This window comes from Hylobates moloch, unplaced genomic scaffold (assembly GCF_009828535.3).
Source record: "Hylobates moloch isolate HMO894 unplaced genomic scaffold, HMol_V3 SCAFFOLD_6, whole genome shotgun sequence".
NCBI lineage: Eukaryota > Metazoa > Chordata > Mammalia > Primates > Hylobatidae > Hylobates > Hylobates moloch.
The window spans coordinates 4303469-4324517 of record NW_026652281.1 but is presented as its reverse complement, the minus strand read 5'-3'; the positions used below and the strand labels follow the sequence as shown (position 1 = coordinate 4324517).

The following is a 21049-nucleotide window of genomic DNA, read 5'->3' as shown; positions in this document are numbered from 1 at the left end:
ACCACAATGAGCTCCTGTTACCAGAGATGTTTGCTTTTGCCCCTAACGATAAAGGCTTCTGTGGCATCACTGGTGTCACTCCCGCTGTGCACAGCTGCGGTGGCTCTGTGAGCCGACACCGTGTGGAGCAGTGCTGTTCACAGCCTGGCCTACCTGACCACAGAAACACCCACACAGAGCTTCTCAAACAGCTCAGCACCAGCAATCCACGTGTCTACCCTGATCCCAGGACGACTGGACGACATCAAAATTCAAACAGGATAAAAACTCACAAACACACTCATTGGAGTATAAGATGTGGGCTTTTTCATTTTTAAAAAAGATAGTTCAAAAGCCTTAAAAAGTATTCTCTCCAGATTATAAAAGGTTAGTTAAAACTGTTTAATAGGAACAATCTTGCACAAGCAGAAAGAGCTTTGATTTGGAGGATTATAGCAACATACAACTGAGAGAGTCCACAGGGACAGTCAGATGGGATGTCTGCACCTCTTCTAGAGAATCTGTGTTAAAAACATGACCGACTGAACATTCTGCCCCCTTTCAAGGCACATGCCACTTCTTAAAACGGTCATCTTTCCACACAAGCTACAAGGTATTTTATTTACATTTAAAAATAGGTTTTCTTCTTCAACGTAGTAGAAAGGCCCGGAGCCCAGTCACAGCGGTGCCTGCCTAGCACAAGTGCAGGACAGCTTTATTGATCTCTGGGTTTGTCCAGTCATTCCGAATGTCATCCAGGTGGTTATCGAAATCCACGAGCGTCTCGTAGGACCGGCTGTCCAGGAGCGAGGCTGAGATCCTCTGTGCCTCTGGCCAGTCTTCACAGTAGTCACTACGGGTCAAACATGAAGAAGTCAGCATCTAACAGTGAAAACGGGCGGCTTGTAACAGCATCAAGAGAGAAGGCCAGCCATATGCACAGTGGTATGAGCAGAGATGATGCAGAGTACTGAGAAACGTGCATTTCAAACGCATGAAGATGTACACAGAGCATAGAAAACATGGTTAATACATGGAAGGGACGCCCTTCACATGGAATTCTGAGAAAGTTGGAGGCAGATGACTGAAGCTTTCTGAGTGGCCACAGATACACCAAAGCAAAGGCCTGGGAAGAGTGTCTGTGCCCTAGGGCCTGGGGTGGGAAGACCCGTGAGTACCACTGAGGTTCCCTCTACTGCCTGGAAGCGCTGGAGCACTGGGGCCTACAGGAGCCGGGGAATATGCTTGGTATCGTGCCTCTGGAGAAAATGCTAACTGAAAACACAGGCTGGGTGAGAGTGGCTCTCACGTGGCCGAGCGCTGGGGGAGCCCAGCCCGCGCGGCAGCATGGGGCGCACTCACTGGTGTGGGTCTCTGCACCGCCATCTGTTCTCATGGTGCTCGTACACGTGGATCGTAGGCGCTACGCAGTCCATCGTAAACTTGGTGTTGTCTACCTGAGCACAAGGCAAAGGACACGAGAGTGAACAGAATGCTAGCCAAACAGCAGCGGCAGGCGCCTCCTCGGGGCTCTCCCTGCAGCAGTGCCCACGCCGGCTGGGGCAGAGACTCTTCCGACAGAGCCGGTATGGAGAGTGGCGCGAGTGTCTGGCCTGAGGAAAACTGTTGTGTTATGCAGGAAAACGTCAAGTCCTTCATTGTTTTTTCACAAAAGCAAAGCTTCCAAACATGACTTCTTCCTTCATCCTAGGATTCTGTCTGAATCAAGGCTGTTCAGCAAGGCCCTCGATGTCATCTGCTCACATACAAGCACCTTCCTTCCCTGCGCCCCTAGACGCTGTGCTGGCTCTTCTAATTCTGTGCTTCTCACACTTGGCATGTTCAGATCAGAATCATCTAGAAGGTGTGTTAACATGGACTACTGGGCCCCACCCCCCCCATTTCTGATTCAGTGGGGTCTGGGGTGGGTGCCTGGGAATTCGCATTTCTAACAAGTTCCCAGAGGCTACTGCTGGCAGGGGACCCCACTCCCACTTGTGTAGTGATGCAGGGGCACAGAAGCCATGGCCTGGGATTCGAGTGGTCTGCAGCTGGGAGAAAACTGCAAGAGGCGGCAATGGTCTCAAGCAGATAAATGAGTGAAGGGGTTAGCGGAGAGGAAACCGCCGCAGAGCAAGCTCCAGGTTGGTCAGAGGAGGTGCAAGGGCCTCCCACATGCTGCACAGAAGTGACTTACCATGATGAGCGCAGTGTCGCTGAAGCCCTCGGCGATTCTGGAGGCCACTTTCTCTGCAACCTGGTTTGGACTGTCAAAGAAATAGTCAGGCTACCACATTCCAGTTAATGCCATTCAACACTGTTTACAAAAGGCACAGTCAACACCACTGAGACTTAACAAGCAATGACACAAAGACTGGCAGAGCCAACAGGCTGCACGTGCTCGCTTCGCCAGTTTACTTACTATTTAATTTTTTGGTAGAGATAGGGTCTTGCTCTGTTGCCCAAGCTGGAGTGCAGTGATGCAATCATAGCCCACTGTAACCTCAAATTCCTGGCCTCAAGCAATCCCACCTCTGCCTCCTGAGTAGCTGGGACTATAGGCACAGGCCACCACATCCAGTTACCTTTTAGCGTTTTTTTTTTTTTTTGGTAGAGATGAGGTCTTGCTATGTTGCCCACGCTGGTCTTGAACTCCTAGCCTCAAGCAATCTTACTGCCTTGGCCTCCCAAAGTGCTTACAAGCATGGGCCACTGTGCCCAGCCTACTTATTTGTTTGTATTGCTGGGGAGAGTGTGTGCAGTTCCCCACATATGAAGAAATCGCAGGGGTCAGCACATCTGGAGTGCAATGGACGAACCTTGCCCTGGGAAAACCACCTTTGTGATCTTGGTGTTTTCCCTGCCAGGTAAATATGTTTTGCCCGTTTAAAGTGGCTGATGACAGCCCCACTGTGATGCGTGTGGCCAGCAAGGATGGGGAACGCTGTTGGGTAATGGGGCACACCGTGCAAAGCAGGTCCTTGCCTCGCTCCAACCAGAAAGCCCTTGTGACGGGGATCTTGAGAGGGCATCTCCTAACGGAAGGCTCCCAGGAACCCAGTGGAGAGTCGCCTGAAGCGGGCAGTTAAACTGCTGCTGGGCACCTGCCAGCCCCTGGGCCAAACTCCAAGCCTTCTGGGCCCGCCTTCTCCATCTGCACGCTAGCAAAGCAACTCGTCCACTGCAACAAGTAAGAGCAACCTCAGGGCAGCTGGCAGTCCATCACCGTCTGAGAAATTCCTCAGCCTTTCCACATCTTCTCCACGCCCACGAGCCTCCACTGCTGGCTCTGGCCCTGCCGCCACCCAACCCTGATAAATGACACCTTTCCACCTTAAGTTAGTAGAGCTAATAATAGAGCAGCTACTCCACCATTCCTGCACCATGTCTCCAAACACAAAGTTATTCTTCCATGCTATGCCAGGAAGGGGCCTTCTCCTCGGGGGCCTTATTTATATTCTTTCTGTGCCCAAGCCCCAGTTCTGCCTTCAAATCTGTGTAAGTCTTTATTTTTAGGGAGAAACAAAAGCATTGAACTGGTTCCCTCTAGCTGCTGTCCAGCTTCCCTCCTCCCTTCCACGCGTGTTTCTTCAACTTCTTTAACAAGCCGCTAGTCTTGCTCCATGTTCTCACCACAGCTCTGTGCAATCTGCCATCTAACCCATTCCCTTGCAGAGCAGCACTCTGGAAGTCTCCTGATCGCTGCCTGATGGCCCCAAGACTGCTACTCCCTCAAAAGCCTCCCAGCGGGAACCCACCACCCTCAGGCAGGCCAGTCCATTTCCAGCCTCTCCGACCTGAGGCCACCTTTCCCTTTGCTCTTCCCTACCCTGCAGGCCACAGGTCCTTTCTCTGCTCTCCTTTCCTGCATTCTCCCTGCCATTTATTTCCTTCAGTCTCTCACCTTAGGCAGGGGCTTCTATAACTGCTTCCTAACTGGTCTCATAATTTCTAGGGTCACTCACTCACTCGCTCTCTTTTTTAAAGAGACAGGGTCGGCTGGGTGCAGTGACTCACGCCTGTAATCCCTGGACTTTCGGAGGCCGAGGCAGGTGGATCACCTGATGAGGTCAGGAGTTCGAGACCAGCCTGGCCAACATGGTGAAACTCCGTCTCTACTAAAAATATAAAAATTAGCTTGGTGTGGTGATGCACATCTGTAGACCCAGCTACTCTGGAAGCTGAGGCAGGAGAATCGCTTGAACCCAGGAGGCGGGGGTGGCAGTGAGCTGAGACCATGCCACTGCACTCCAGCCTGGGCAACAGTGAGACTCCACGTCAAAAAAAAAGACACAGAGTATCGCTTAGTTGCCCAGGCTGGAGCATGGTGGCTATTCACAAGTGTGATCATGGCCACAAAGTCCTAGTGTCCATCAATCCTTCCTGCTCAGCCTCACAAGCAGCTGGGACCACAGGCACGGGCTACAAAGCTCAGCTTAGGCTCTTCTTATCCGATGTAACCTGAAAATTCTCCTGAACTAAATTTTCCTAAAACAGAACTTCCATCACGTCCCCTGGTGCTCACAGCCCCACAGACTACTGTTCACCACTGCCTGCAAGATGAAGGCTGCTATTCTCCGGCTGGCAGAGGCAGGCCTTCGTTACGGTGAACTGAGCTACCGTGTGCAGCCACAGGGGCAATGCTGTGTCTTCAATGTCAGGAAATCCGCCTACATGTCATCTCCCTCACATGCCCGTCTTATTTCACTCACACTGTCCCGTCCGGCCCTCCACACCAAGGCCTCCTTACTGAATTGCTTCCCCTCTTTCAATGCCCAGAAGACATGCCACCCTCACCACAAAGCCCTGCTAAACCACCCTGGATGAGACCCCCTGCCCTGCTGGAGTTCTGAGGATTTACTTCTAAGAGGCTCTAACACGGAGTCCATGGCACGTGCTGCTTTCCTTCTGTGCATCCTATCTGCCCTGCACAATGAAGGGTTTCAGCTTTTTGTGGCAGGGACTGAGCCATCCATCTTTCTTTTTTTTTTTCTTTTTTTGAGATGGAGTCTCGCTCTGTTGCCCAGGCTGCAGTGCAGTGGCATGATCTAGGTTCACTGTAAGCTCTGCCTCCCAGGTTCACACCACTCTCCCGCCTCAGCCTCCCGAGTAGCTGGGACTACAGGCGCCTGCCACCACACCTGGCTAATTTTTTGTATTTTTAGTAGAGATGGGGTTTCACCATGTCAGCCAGGATGGTCTCGATCTCCTGACCTCGTGATCCGCCCGCGATGGCCTCCCAAAGTGCTGGGAAAACAGGCGTGAGCCACCACGCCTGGCCCCATCTTTCTTTTAACAGCCATAAAAATACATGGATTATTGTGAGTTATTTAACAAAGCACACTAAATATAATTACAATCCTTCCCTTGTGATCAGGCTAAAAAAAATTAATAATGTTTTAAAAAAACATTATTTTATATGACTATTCTATTTTCGTTTTCAAAATTTAGTGATGTACTGATTATAAATCTGCAGTGTTAAGAAAAATATGACTTAAAAACGTGACTGTGTTAAGAAAAATATGAATTAAGAGGGAAGGAGAGGTTTTCAGTTAGAAGCCAATCGTACTGAAGAAAGCATTGTGATGGTGGCTCCTAGCGCAGAGGGAAGGCAGTGCTTCACTGCACTGACCAGGACTCGGTGAGCGCCAAGTCCCCACAGCACTGACGGCAAGTGGTGAGGAGTGGGTATACAGCCCTCAGGAGGCCTGCCCATGTACCCACCTCCGCCTGCTCCTGCATTTGCTGAGGAACTTGGAAAGCAAAAGGCAGGGCTGCTTGGCATGAAGAGCTTGCAAAGCCCTTACCCTCCTACTCAACACTGATCATGCTGGTTGGTGATTTTTATTGGGAAGAGGGTAAGAAACACACATTAAAAAGAAAAACTACCATTGTAGATGCTCAAGAACTCTTTTTTTTTTTTTGAGACGGAGTCTTGCTCTTTCACCCAGGCTGGACTGCAGTGGCGTGATCTCGGCTCACTGCAAGCTCCGCCTCCCGGGTTCACGCCATTCTCCTCCCTCAGCCTCCCGTGTAGCTGGGACTACAGGCGGCCACCACCTTGCCCGGGTAATTTTTTATATTTTTAGTAGAGACGGGGTTTCACCGTGTTAGCCAGGATGGTCTCGATCTCCTAACCTCGTGATCCGCCCGCCTCGGCCTCCCAAAGTGCTGGCATTACAGGCGTGAGCCACTGCGCCCGGCCTTCAAGAACTCTTAACATCTATCTTTCTTTTCATCGATTTTTGAGATGGGGTCTTGCTCCGTTGCCCAGGCTGGAGTACAGTGGCGAGATCATGGCTCAACGCAGTCTCAACTGCCCAGGCTCAAGTGATCTCCCACCCCAGCCTCCCTTGTAGCTGGGACCACAGGTGTAGGCCACCACGTCCAGTTAATTTTTGTATTTTTTTATAGAGATGAGGTCTTGCTATGTTGCCCAGACTGGTCTTGAACTCCCGGCTCAAGAAATCCTTCCGCCTTGGCCTCTGAAAGTTCTGGGATTACAGGTGTGATCCAACATGGCTGGTCTAAAATTTATTATTTTAAAAGAAGTCTAAAAATTTGTAGTTGGCCGGGTGTGGTGCCTCATGCCTGTAATCCCAGCACTTTGGGAGGCTAAGGTGGGTGGATCACTTGAGGTCAGGAGTTCGAGACCAGCCTGGCCAACATGGTGAAATCCTGTCTCTACTAAAAACACAAAAATTAGCCAGGTGTGGTGGCGGGTGCTTGTAATTCCAGCTAATCAGGAGGCTCAGACAGTAGAATAGTTTGAACCCGGGAGGTGAAGGTTGCAGTGAGGCGAGATTGTGCCACTGCACTCCAGCCTCGATGACAGAGTGAGACTCCATCCGCTCTGCCACCACCCCGCCAAAAAAAAATTTGTAGTTAATGAACTGTCAAAGTATTTGAAAGAGCTGCCAACTTTGTATTTCTCTGTCTTAGGCAGTGAATCTCCAATACTGATCCACTCGATCCTGAATGAAGACTGCCACACTGTGGTTCCTGCTAGTCAGGAACTCCTTGTTCCTAGGAAGAGCCAGCTGCCAACCGAAACTGCAGGCACCCTGAAGGCAGACCACTCTGCTCACCCTCCCAACAGCACCATGTCGGGCAAGCGTGTAGGTGCCATCTTACACTGTGTATCTAAAAGCTTCTTCCTGAGTGTCTGCCTCAGGCCAGGGCTCTCTGCCGGGCACCGAAACTTACTCATAGCAAATGCTAACTATGAAGCAAAACACTGGCCAACAATGAATCATACAATAAAACTTGATGGAATGACCTAAAGTTTAGGAAATTCATAAAAGTTATTAACACTACGTTGGAACAGTAATAGAAAAAGTCATCACAGCACTAGTAACAGCACCAGCCATTACTGTAAACCAAGCACAAGGACAAACACACTGCGCTATTTCATTCTGTCCTCATGACTCTCTGAGGCATGAGCTCAGCTCCACTTTAAAGACAGGGCCACAGACGCCCAAGGAGGTTAATCAGTAAGTCACCTAGAATTTGAATCCAGGTCTACTTGGCTCCAAATCATGCTGCAAGACACTCTGAATCAGGCAATATTTCTAGAATAAGAAGAGGAAATTTTCAGCTAGGTCTGGCTGAAGAGAGGGGAAGGTTTTCCAGGCAGAAGCAAAACCATACTTAAGTCAGAAGTTGGCAAGATCCTAGCTCCTGAGCTCCCAAGCTGTGTGGCCACCTTGTCTGGCTAGTTTCTTCACTTGTGCACTGTTGTGAGGATGAAATAAAATGACCCCAGTAGAGCCCGAGGATAGGACAGCATTACCTACCTGAGGTTTCCTCCTCAAACAACTGGGCACACCGGGACAGGGGGAGGTGGATTCCCTATTCCAGGGTGGCAGACCCCTAGCTAAGGTTTATCCTCTCTACACATCTGACAAATGGCTGCTCAGGATGCATTTAAAAGTCAGTATTAATGAAGGACTGCAAAACCTCCTGGAGGACGCAGAAGGACATGGACTAGGTGAGGATAGGGAGGACATTCTAGAAGGAAGGTATGGAGAGTAGGAAAACTGTGTCTGAGTAGGATAATTCCAGGCTGGGCTGTAACGAGGTCAGCACAGAGGTAAGAACATGAGAGCTGGGAGCCGGATGAGGCATGTGCAGAGAGGAGGATAGGAGAGCCTGCGCGGGTCTATATGGGGCGACCACATGAGGCATGGATTTGTGGGTGGGGGCTTAAGGAAAGGGAGGCCTCTGTACTCATCTGACAACCCGTGCCATTCCCACTTGCCCAGTCTCCTCTCCCTTCTGCAGGGACAGCCACGGCAGACACTGCTTGGTCCAGGAACACCTTCCTGCCAAGGGTGCTCCCCACTGCTTGCAAGGTGAAGTTCAAAATGCTTCTGAGCACGGAGGAGCCCTCAGGTATGGCCCACCTACCTGTGCAGCCTCACTTCCTAGCATCTCCCTCCATGTGGGCACGGCCCCAGCCCCTGCCACGTCTTCACTTGTGTCTGCTGTCCCCCAACCAGGAATGCTGACCTGATCTCCACGTCTGCACTTGACAAGGCCCTGCTCACTCTCAAGGGCATGGTTTACAGGACACCATGCCCTGGCGCTTCTGGGATCATTCTACCAGGTCTAAGTCTCCTGGCCCCTGCCGCCAAGCCCCCTGCAGGGGCCACTGTCCTACACCACAGCCTGTGTTTGCACTGTCCTTCATGTTCAACTCAGCCACGTGAGGGCAAGGGATAGAGGGCTGCGCTTTCCTCAGCCCAGGCCTAGTCTTTCATGTAACAAAGACTAAGACGGATGTGGTGGCCCCGTGGGTAGGCTCTCACTCAGTGAAGGATGGGAGGCACTGATTCGTCAACAAAGGGAGGCAGGCGATATCAAACAGAGGACATCCCAGTGAGAAGCAGAAGAGATGCGCTGAAGGCGGAGAGGCCAGTGCTGCTCGTGGGCTCAGAGGAAGCAGCAGAAAAGCCAACGTGCAAGGGGTTCCACGCGCTCCCAACCGCCTTGGCAGACGCTTCAGTGGACTGACTTTGAGTGCAGCATCTCCTAGGACATCTGCCTCCCTCAGGATCCTGTGCCTGGACCCAGTCCTCCAAGGGTAAGATAATTATGTTTCTAAATTTGGGTTTCTTTTATGATACCATGTTTCTCATCAGAAACATTGGTGCCTCATCAGTGATAGCAATGCTGTCACCAGCTTAGTGTATTATTTCCAAAGTGCTTGAGCTCACCTTCTCATCTGTGCTGAGCAAGTGGACCCAACAGCAGGGCCCTTCACTGCACCCCCATCTCCCCAGACACTGGAGGGTTGGCTCTATCTGACAACATGAGGAAGCCATATCAGGGCAGCCTGACGCATGCTCCTGTTATATACGGCGTGGACTTTCCAGCTGCCCATCTGGCTTCTGGCTGGGTTCAGCCAAAGGAAAATGGAAGAGGGACATCAGGTACTGGCTGCTCTGGGCCACCCCTCCCCTGATGGGAGGCCACGTCAGGCTGGCTGTGGCCACCTGCCCAAGGGCACTGCTCTTCTCAAGGTGGACTTCTTTACCCAGCTCCTTCCTCCCCACCCTTTGGGCTGTTGTCGCCAGCCTTGTTTACTGTATGACCCCCTGTGCGTTATCTACAGCCCAGGGCTTGTGAACAGTCCGCTTATTAAGCCCTCCTCAGATTATCACCACCTGAATGTGTCATCTGTTTTTCTTTTGGGACCAAGATGACGCAGACATATAGAAAAATTCTCAGCTTTGTTATTAGCGAGAGCCCCAGTTGGGGAAGGATCTGGAAGAAGGAGCCAGTATAAAGGGGGCAGCAAATACCACATTTTCATCAGAATACTGACCCCTAACCTGCAGGCTGGTCTATTTACCGGCAAATAGAGCAACATTCCTTCCCAGTGCTCTGCCCAACACCACCCCTAGTCTGGAAAGGGGAAGCAAGGCAGAGCTGAGCAGGGAAAGAAATTGGAACCCCGACTGTTGCTTTCATTGTATGAATTCCCTTCATGCAAAATAAAGAAGACACAAAACAGAATCCCAAAGTTAATAGAAATGTTTGCAATTTCTTTTGTTTGGAATTATCCACACCACAGTTCGCCTCAAATACTATAAGCACAGAGGGAAGGGGCGTGGGTCTCACAGGTTTCGTATCTGGTCGAAAAGCACACGAGAGACAGGGTCTGCCCGTCACGTGCTCACTTCCTCGCCTACAGAGGGTTCTACATCCACGTACCTGGCATCCTTTACTCGCTCATTAGCTTGATAATAACCAGCAATCACGTAGCTATGATCTTTGCACCATGAATCAATCTGAAAGAGGAACAAAAATTGGGAAAAGATGAATGATTCTCCCTTAAACACCAAGTCGCAAAAACCACAGATCTCACCCCCACATGCTGGGACAAGACATGACAGAATCTTAATCCTCATAACCTGCTCTCCCCAGAAGAAAGGCTAGGACTCAGGAAAAAATGGTCAGGAAGGGCAGGACTTTGAACATAAGGAATGACTGCCTTCCTCAGTCCCAGCGACAAGACCCTTTGTCAACAGGTACTGGATTGGTACAGTGCTGCAGAGAGTCGGAGGGAAGAGAATCTTCATCTACCGTCTCTTATAATATAAAGAACTGGGGCTTTAGAAATCCTTAAAATTATTTAAATTATTATCCTTCATAGTTAAGGAAACAAAGCTTAGAGAGGTTCTAAGTTTGCGCAACCAGATAGAAACAGAGCCAGAAAGGGAATCTCAGTCTCTTTCAAAACAAGTCTTTTAGGCCAGGCGCGGTGGCTCACGCCTGTAATCCCAGCACTTTGGGAGGCTGAGGTGGGCGGATCACCTGAGGTCAAGAGTTCCAGATAAGCCTGGCCAATATGGAGAAATCCCATCTCTACTAAAAATACAAAAATTAGCTGGGCGTGGTGGTAGGCACTTGTCATCCCAGCTACTCGTTGAGGCTGAGGCAGGAGAATCACTTGAACCCCAGAGGGGGAGGTTGCAGTGAGCCAAGATCATGCCACTGCACTCCAGCCTGGGCGACAAGAGTGAAACTCCGTCTCCGTCTCAAAAAAAAAAAAAAAAGTCTTTTAATATTCCATCTCAGCATTCTAAGCACCACATCACGAAATACCCCTCAGTTGGGGTGTAGGGTAAGGAGGTCCCAAGTTAGGAAGGGGCACGTGCACGTCCTTAGTTCTCTCCGGCATGCTTTGAAATGGCAGCATGGTGGCAGACCTTCGAAGTTTTTGGGTTTCTTTTATGGTACCATGTTTCTCATCGGATGCAGCTTCCCGCAGGTCTAAGGCCATTATTCAAAACAGCAAAAGCTCATCCTGTTCTGACATAATGGAATTTGAATACACTGTAATAAAGTCTATTCTTAGTCTGCACAAGAGGAAACAAAATTGGTACCTTGATTTTTTTTTTTTTTTTGTAGGGAATAAACTGGTTAAAAATGCACGCATGTGTGTGTTTTTTAAACACAATCCTATTGCTCTTTTTCCTAAATTCTGGTTTGGGCCTCTGAGTCTCCTTCATGACCAAAAGCAGACAAGACGGTTACAGTCCAAGTGTCCCTGGCTCGCACAGGATTAGGATATTTCTGGCCTCCTAAGAGTTCACGAACTGCCATATTGGGTCAAAACCAGGGCTCAGTGAACCAACTAGACATTCTGGTCATCCACCCAAAAGATCAGGATTATGTCCGTAAAATATCTATAATGGTGCTATCATTGTGACTTTGCTGAAAACAACTCCAAAACGACTCATACTTTGTTTCTATCACCTCTTAATGGAATAGACTCTAGAAGCTTTCTACTGCTGCTTAGAACAAACATCTCTATGCACTATCAAAGGGCCTTGCTTTAAATTTGGTCAAGTTCCCTAATGAGCTGATCCTTGAGCACCGTGCTCCCAGCCTTCATGTGCCATCACGGGCCGGCCTCCTGAGTGTGTCTTCTCCTAAGGTGACCCACGTCACTGCCCCCTGGGTGTCCCTATCCCTGCTCTCCAGTGTAGCCTGCCCTTATTTTCATAGATTGGCCACTGTCTTAATTTCCTATTGCCCTTGTGAGAAGTTACACACACTTAGAGCCTTAAAACAACACTTTTTTTTTTTTTTTGAGACAGTCTCGCTCCGTTGTCCAGGCTGGAGTGCAGTGGTGAGATCACAGTTCACTGCAGCCTTGAACTCCTGGGCTCAAGTGATCCTCCCACCTCAGCCTCTTGAGTAGCTGGGACTACAGGTGTGCGCCACCCTGTCCGGCTAATTTTTAAATTTTTTGTAGAGACAAAGGTTTCATCATGTTGCCCAGGCTCATCTTGGACTCCTGGGTTCAAGCAATCGTCCTGCCTTGGCCTCCCAAAGTGCTGAGATTACAGGCACAAGCCACCATGCCCAATTTTTTTTTTTAAGGAAAGTAATAAATTTTATTAAAGGATTTTTCACCATCCAGAGAGATTATCGTATGATTGTTTTTCTTAGATTTTTTTTTTTTTTTTTTTTTTGAGACGGAGTCTCGCTCTGTTGCCCAGGCTGGAGTGCAGTGGCGCAATCTTGGCTCACTGTAGGCTCCGACCCCTGGGGTTCACGCCATTCTCCTGCCTCAGCCTCCCGAGTAGCTGGGACTGCAGGCGCCCACCACCTCGCCCGGCTAATTTTTTGTATTTTTAGTAGAGACCGGGTTTCACCATGTTAGCCAGGATGGTCTCGATCTCCTGACCTCGTGATCCGCCCACCTTGGCCTCCCAAAGTGCTGGGATTACAGGCGTGAGCCATCGCGCCCGGCCTGTTTTTCTCAGAATTTTTAATGCATACATTTTTGGATTTTCTAACTTCGAATTCCCTAATTTCTTCTATTTCTGAAATAAACCGTACTTGATTAAAGTGTATGTTTTATTTTTTAATTTTTATTTAAGTTCTGGGATACATGTACAGAATATGCAGGTTTGTTACATAGGTATCCATGTGCCATGGTGGTTTGCTGCACCTACCAACCCGTCACCTAGGTTTTAAGCCCCGCATGCATCAGCTATTTGTCCTGATGCTCTCCCTCCCCTCGCTCCCCAGCTCTGACAGGCACTGGTGTGTGATGTTCCCCTCCCTGTGTCCATGTGTTCTCACTGTTCAACTCCCACTTAATGACAACATGCAGTGTTTGGTTTTCTGTCGTTGTGTTAGTTTGCTGAGGATGATGCCAGCCAAAATTTTTTACCTTACTGGTCAGAAGTCTATAATGGGTCAGCAGAGCTGTGCTTCTTCAGGATGCTCCAGGGGAGAATCCTTTTCTTTACCTTTTCCAGCACCTAGAGGCTGCCTGCATTCCTTGGCTCATGGCCACATCACTCTGACCTCTGCTTCCATCATCCATCTCTTCCTCTCACTCTGACCTTTCTACCTCTCCTTTACAAAGGCCTTTGTGATTACATGAGGCACACCCAGGTAATCCACGATATTCTGTCCACCCTCAAGCCCTTAACTTAGTCACATCTACAAATCCCTTTTGCTACATAAGGCCTGGGGATTAGGATGTGGACATATTTGGGGGGTTATTACTCAGCTGACCACACCGTACAACATTTTCTAGGAAAAAGCATAGGACATGTTTTTTACTTAGCTACCGGCAACTTCCTGAAGACCCCCAGCAGCAGTCTCAGTTGGCTCCTCCATCTCTTTCCTGGGCTGAAGCCACCTGGTCAGGACTCATAGCCCAGTAAACACATATGGTATCACCTTGTACCCGCTCTCAAGAGCACAGAAACCACCTGGTACAAAACATGATTCCTATGACAAACACATGTGCATCTCAACTTACATTTTGCCTGCTGAGGGACAAATTCCCATAAGAAAACTCCAAGGGCCCGACCAAATTCTAGCAGAAAAATGTCACGACCTGGAACTTTAAGTAGACCTCTTTGAAGAGGTTGCCCTTAAAGTGAACCAGGTCACAAAAGCTCTGGCCTGGCTTTAGAATTTAGAACTTTTGAATGACACACGAGAATAACCAAGTTAGCTGTATGGATGGCTATGAGGGGCACACACAGCCCGTTCACCAACTGAGGAATGGAGAACTTGAAGGGAGGAACGGAGACTCGGCCAAGCCTCAGCACTCATAGCAGCAGGGTGGACGAGTTCTAATAAGGGCAGTTTCCTGTGACAGTTTGGAATCTGGAACTAGGCATCAGGTGAGAGTGCCCCGGAGTGGAGTGGAGTGGGCTGGGGGAAGAGGATGGGACGTGCTGGTGGTGTGGGTGTGCAGCCAGGTCTCCAGTGGCTGCAGGATCCTGCCCTCAGCCCACATGGCTCCTGCATGAAAAGCTGCGGTGGATCTAAGTGGCAGCTACGAGTCAAGGCAATTAGCTTCCTCCGAAGCGAGGCAAGACAAGGCAGGGCTGAGAAGCCACTCAACCTCTGTTCCCAACAAATCCATTTCCATCTCCCTGCTTCGCTGTATGACACCCCACACCCTGATGTGCGTCTTGTGAAAAATCAACATGAAAATAAAAGTTCAGGAGAAAACTCTGTGGAGACTGTTGTCAATGTAGTCAAACTGACTCTGAATACAGACACCTTCCACATTCTGCACTTACTCATGCAATTTCTTTTTAGAAGTTTTTAGAGAGAAAGGACATTTTCACCTTGGCAGGAGTCTACCACCCTCTGCTCAATGCCCTTTTTGGCTACTTCTGTTCCAGACATGGAAGAGAACTATTAAAAGGGCTGGGGCCACCCCATTCATTCCCAACTAGACTCTGCACAGAGGCAGTAGCTCCTCACAGCAGCCTTGCTAAAATCTGCACTATCCCCCCACGCCCCTTGTGACTGTACAATAACCATAAAGAAGGCGAGGCAGGGACCGCAACTTGCCACTTAGCAAAAAGCTGAGGGTAACCTGCTGAGCCTTCCTAACTGCAGCAAAAAGTAGGCCTTGGAGTTCAGAAGTAGAGGAATTGTTACTGTCACTGAGAAGAAAAGCTCCTTTTCAAGTCAGCTGCTGATCTTTCTATGGAATGAGAAGGAGCAGGAACCATGAAAGAAGAGCTTGGGAAGTCAATGGGACTGAGATGGAGGGTGAGGTTCAGGGGGAAGAACTCAAAGCGGGAACCACAGCATCCCTCTCCCCATCCCTAAGGTGGCACATGAATGTTCTGGAGATGAACAAAGGGCAGGAGGGAGTAGGGGCATGGGAGAGCTCCAGGGCAGCTGCTGTGCAGAGGAGCAGAGGGCAGGCCCACATGGAGGCCACAGCAAGAATTCTGGGCTGAAATCATGGTGACGAGGCCAGTGAGCAAGCAAGCAAGTCACCTGAGCAGAACGCAACAGAACGCTACTCCACCGCACTAGAAACCAACAAGGGGAAAAGGGCAAAAAGGGATTAGAGAAACAGGTTCAACCTAATTTTCATACTAACATTTTATGGGTTTCTGCTATTAGAAATAATTCCTTCACTACCTACGTCAAAGGGTTATAAGGATAAATAAGTTAATAGGCGTAAGTACTTAAAAAAAAATAAAAAGCATGCACAAATGCAAGGATTTTTTTAAATGGAAAATAATGAAAAGCCTTTCAAAGGAATCTAATGTTGCCCTTTGATGGACAGTGTATGGTTTTTCCCCCTTATCAAAAACAATTCCAATAGGAAGCTCTGAATGGAACAGAGCCATGAGAATAAGGCCTCATTTACACAGCTGCATGGATTTAGATGCTTTGTGAAAATTGCATCTTCTGTGGCTGATAACCTCATAAACTATGGCTCTAAACACTGAGAGTTTTCATTGCCTTCAGGTTAGAAAGTCACTAAGTCAAAAGGTGAATAATATAAATAGCTTAACTGAAGTACAAAATTTGTGGATGGACTCCAGCTGCAAATTTTTCTCTGTAACTTTCCTCTAAAAGTTATTTCATGGGCACTGGATTGCTGTCTTTTTCATATTTGTCCACTGCTGAGGGAATGAGTTTTTGTGAATATGAGAAAAGTCAGGGCCGGGTGCAGTGGCTCACGTCTGTAATCCTAGCACTTTGGGAGGGCAAGGCGAGCGGATTGCCTGAGCTCAGTAGATCGAGACCAGCCTGGGTTACACGGTGAAACCGTGTCTACTAAAATAAAAAAGAAATTAGCAGTGCATGGCGGTGTGCGCTGGTAGTACCAGCTACTCGGGAGGCTGAGGCAGGAGAATCGCTTGAACCTGAGAGGCCGAGGTCGCAGCGAGCCAACATCGCTCCACTGCACTCCAGCCTGGGCGACAGAGCGAGACTCTATCTCGGAAAAGTCAGTACAAGTAACTACTGCTTGGCAAAACTTGCTGCTTGTTTTCACTGCTGAAGAGTAGTTACTGCAGGCAGTCAAGTGTGGCCCTTACTTGCTGGATGGGGACTCATGTGGTAGGGGGAGGTGCTGGAGACTGGGTGTCTACAGTGCAGAGTGTAACTAGGAATGAGGCGTGGAAGCAAGGTCAGAGCGGGCCCCTGTTGTGCCCGGTGCCCTCTCACGCTCAGGTAGCAGGCAGTCAAGGTCCCCTCTGGGCATCTTTCCTCCCTGGTAAGTGGTTTGGGAGGCAGCCCTGCTCCCCCGTGGAAAATGCATGTACAGGTGACTTGAATGCAGTTGTTTATAGTTCCTGGGTTCAACGCCGTCAAGTACTGCATTCATATCCCATAGTCGGAACAGAAGTGTTTAACTCTGTCGAGCTTACTTAAGAATGAGAAGAATAAGCGACATCTGACATTGCAAGTGAGGTTCAAGTTTGTCTTCAAGAAGCTCCTAGAAGTTTCTGACAGGATTTTACATGGCTAGCAGCCACCACACCTTCTTCTCCCACTCCTGGGCTGGTCCTCAGTTGCTCTGTGACTCCTCCTCCACTCAACCCATAAAAGCCAGAGTGTCCCCCACGCCATGTTCCTGGGGTGTGATGAGAGATACCGGTTTTCCTCCCCCTTCCTGGCTTCTCATGGTCCTGGTTAGTCTTTTGATAGAATGCCAGGTGCGTGAGCCTTAGGGGCACTAGGACCCCACCTTCTCCTGCCCTCCTTGCACTCCACTGCTCCCCTCTCCGCCTTGCTGATGGTGGGTCTTAAGACCCTCCAAGAAAGGGTCCCCCCCTAGACCCCTGGGGGAAGGAATGCTGATGTCATGAAGCTCCCATAAAAATCCAAGAGGACGGGGAGCTTCCATGCCCCTTTCCCCATACCTCGCCCTATGTGTCTCTTCATCTGTATCCTTTGCAGTGTCCTGTGTAATAAACCCATAAACATAAGGGTTTCCCTGAGCTCTGTGAGTTGCTCCAGCAAATTAATCAAATCCAAACAGGAGGCCATGGAAACCCACCTTGAAGCTGGTGGGTCAGAGGTTCCAGAGCCTGGACTTGCTGCTGAGCCCTCAACCCGTGGGCTGTGACACTATCTCCAGGTAGGCAGTGTCAGAACAGAATGCGGGGACACCTAGCTGGTGCCCGCTGCTTGGTGTGTGGGGAAACTCCTACACATCTGGTCACAGAAGTCTTCCTCTGTGTTTATTGTTGGTGGTGGGAGCAGAGGAAACACGCGGTTGGAGAGCTTTTCCGTACGCAGTCCCCAAGCGCTAAGACCTGCTCTCATGGCTTCAGAAGTCACCGGCACACCGCTGGTTCTCAATCTACATCTCTGGTCTCTGTACCCAGACCCATTCTTCACCTTTCAACCTAGGACTTCTTCATTTGAACATCTCAAACTCAACACACCCCAAATAGAAGTAATCACCTCCCCTCCAAACCTGTTTCTCTGCCTCTTCCCTCAACAAATGGCACCACTTCACCATTGTCCCAGCACACAAGCCAGGAACCTAGGTATCACCCTCACTTCCTTTTCCCCTAGGTCCATGCACGATTAGTCACCAAGACCTGTGGATTCTCCCACCTGCTCTCTCTTCTGTTCCCTTCTCCGTACCCATGCTGCACTCAGTTTTGCCACCTCCCTGCCTCTAGTCTTGGGTGTACTCCTGTCTCCAGCATCCTCTCTGCTGCAGGCTGGGGCCATCACTCGAAGGCACAGATCTGATCACGCAACTCTCCTCCAGTGGCTTCCATCTGTCCTCAGGATGGTGCCCAAATGCCTCTGCATGATCTACAAGGTCACTACAAAGCAATCTGTCCACCACTCAACTCTCTCTGCCCGCTGCCCCTTTACGCTCCACGCTATTGCTCTCTGCAAACTCCCCCATCCGCTGTTCTCTTCCGCTATTTTCTCCTGCTCTTTGCACATGCTGGTCCCTTGAATGCTCTCCCTCCATCCCCCATCTCCTGAGGGTCAAAGGCTGGCCCACTGCCTGCATGTCTCTTTCTCTGGGCAACCTGACTGCCCTGATTGCCCAAGCCTAGGCTGGCTGACTTCTCTCGAATCCCTTGCCACTTTTTTACTAAGCTCCGCCTATGAGGTTTAGGTACTGTGCTTGCTGGCTTGCTGCACCTTCAAGTGCTAAGCAGGTACTGTGTTTCATCCACAGCCACATCCCTCCTCAGCACAGGCCTGGCACAAAGCAGATGCTCAAAAACATTTATTAGAAAACTGAATAATCCTGCATAAATGCTACTGATGAATATAGCTGCCTGCAAGTCAATGCATTTCACAGATACAGTAATTCTCTTGATAACAGAACAATTAAGATGGTTGGAAAGGCTGAGCGCAGTGGCTCATGCCTGGAATCCCAGCACTTTGGGATGCGGAGGCAGGCATATTACTTGAGGTAAGGAGTTCAAGACCAGCCTGGTCAACATGGTGAAACCCCGTCTCTACTAAAAATACAAAAATTAGCTGGGTGTGGTGGTGGGCACCCGTAATCCCAGCTACCTGGGAGGCTGAGGCAGAAGAATCACCTGAACCTGGGAGGTGGAAGTTGCAGTGAGCTGAGATCGTGCCATTGCACTCCAGGCTGGGTGACAAGAGCCAAACTCCATCTCAAAAAAAACAAAAAGATGGTTGGAAAGACCTGGATTAAAACATACATACACACTCCCCAGTGGTGTTTCAGTAATGACAGCACATTTCTTCAAGAGCTAAAATACTTAGTTTTATAAATATCATCTAAGTATTATAATCATCTGAATCCTACCCGGAAATGATACGAAGTTTAACTTTAACAGGCACTCAAAGATGTGCCCAGTAACCTTACGCCAGGACTGTTTGCCCAGAGATACTTCTTGCTTGCCCAGAACTGACTTGGGTGTCATAATTAGGTAAGTTATGAAATGGTAGATTATGAAATGGCTTCGTTTTACTTGGTGGAGGAGGGACACAGATAAAGAAATTCTACTTATACCTTCTCAAGCTTAGCTACTTCTTACATCAATTAGCTACTATTTTTTAGCATCACAGTTTATTCTTAAATGAAAAACAAATAGCATCTCAGCTCAGGTATGCAGGTCTGAGGCTACAGTTTACTTTTCCTTCAGGTTTTAACAACTCGATGGAATTTATAGATGGTCTTTTTCCCTTCATTGATCACCGTAACTGAAAAGCTACTGCCTAAAATTCAGTTACCAAGTAGTCTACCCGCATGCTACATCTGTTTTCCCACTGTAGTTCAATAAAGCTGTCATAGCAAACAAAAACATAAAAGCGTGTTGGATAGATCGCCTGCTCCTGCTGTTTAATTTCACAGAAATTCGTCTTTTTTTTTTTTTTTTTGAGACGGAGTCTTGCTCTGTCGCCCAGGCTGGAGTGCAGTGGCGCGATCTCGGCTCACTACAACCTCTGCCTCCTGGGTTCGAGCGATTCTCTTGCCTCAGCCTCCCGAGTGGCTGGGATTACAGGCGCCCGCCACCACGCCAGGCTAAGTTTTTTATTTTTAGTAGAGAAGGGGTTTCACCATGTTGGTCAGGCTGGTCTCAAACTTCTGACCTCAGGTGATCCGCCTACCTCGGCCTCCCAAAGTGCTAGGATTACAGGCGTGAGCCACCGCGCCCGGCCCCACAGAAATTCTTTAGCTTTTAAAAGCCATGGAAGCATTCTAGATAAGTTGTTAACCACTAACGGGAACAAATTCTCCTTACACAAAGCTCAGGCACATGCAGTCAAGGGGAACCAGGCCTGAGATACATCACTCGACGACACAGATCTAATCACGCAACTACCTTTCTACAAGTGTCTGAGCTCCGGGGTGCCCAAGTACCGACAGCCAAAGAAACATTTACACTTTGCCAGAAAAGGAATCGGCTCTGTGAAGGTGCGAAGAACCAAATGCTAGCGATTAATGTCCCAACAAAGTGAACACTTCTTGCAACTCGAAATCCTCAATGGAAACTCTGTCGAATCCTCACCAAGTGAACGATAACTTGTTTCTACAAAGGCTACTGATTTCAGGAAACTAACGTATAACTCGTCGCCTTAAAGCGCCTCTAAAAGCATCCGCGACGGTTAAAGTCGCTGCTACTAAGGGACGCTATTTATTCAGCGCCAAGACCCAAGCGCCATCGTTGATCACCCCCTTCCTGGCCATGGCGACCCTACGGAGCGGGTCCTAGGAGCCTGTTGGAGGGCGACCGCTGGGCCAGCTTCCTCTCTGCTGACTGAGGGGAGGCCAGGCTGCCTGCAAGGGGAAAGGGCCCTTTCCGCGCTTACCAGGGTGAGGGCCACCTCCAGCATGGGGGCGAGGGCCAGGGTGCCGTGGAAGAGGGGGATGCAGTCCACGAAGAGGGTGTGGTGGGCGCCCGGGCCGCCCAGGGGGAGGTGCTCCTTACGCGGCTTCTGCTTCTCGGCCACCAGGAGCCCGTTGACGGCGCAGTGCGGGTACTTGGCGCCGTGCAGCACCATCTTGCAGTAGGCCTGGGTGGTCAGCTTCACCCCGGGCATGCTGACCCGGGAGGGCCCCGGAGGCCCCTGGGCACGCAGCTGAGGCCTGGACCCGCTGCCCGGCCGCGCGGCGCCTCAGCCGAGAAGCGGGACGAGACGGCGGCGATTGATGGCGCGGCCACGGGCTGGTGGGGGGCTCCTCAGGCCCGGCCCCGTTTGGGCCTCGGCTCCTGGAAAAGCGACTCGCGCCCCTGGGAATCCGCAGCCCCAGACTCCAGTCGCGTTTCTCGCCCGGCGCCGCCAGAAAGCGACCTCTCCAACGCCTGCC

General features: G+C 49.8%; 1 protein-coding gene across 2 annotated transcripts; it reads right to left on the bottom strand.

Moving 5' to 3' along the window:
- Nucleotides 1–283: 283 nt before the first annotated feature.
- EMC8 (ER membrane protein complex subunit 8) lies at nucleotides 284–21048 on the bottom strand. Of its 2 annotated transcripts, XM_032156272.2 has the most exons (5): nucleotides 20551–21029; nucleotides 10198–10274; nucleotides 2177–2246; nucleotides 1342–1436; nucleotides 284–832 (listed from the first exon to the last, which is right to left on the bottom strand). In XM_032156272.2, exons 1-5 carry the CDS (start codon nucleotides 20779–20781, stop codon nucleotides 673–675), a joined length of 633 nt encoding a protein of 210 aa, XP_032012163.1. In that variant the 5' UTR covers nucleotides 20782–21029; the 3' UTR covers nucleotides 284–672. The 2 variants fall into 2 exon arrangements, with proteins under 2 accessions (XP_032012163.1, XP_032012164.1); XM_032156273.2 differs by lacking the exon at nucleotides 1342–1436 and having other exon boundaries at nucleotides 20551–21048.
- Between the last annotated feature and the right edge of the window lies 1 nt (nucleotide 21049).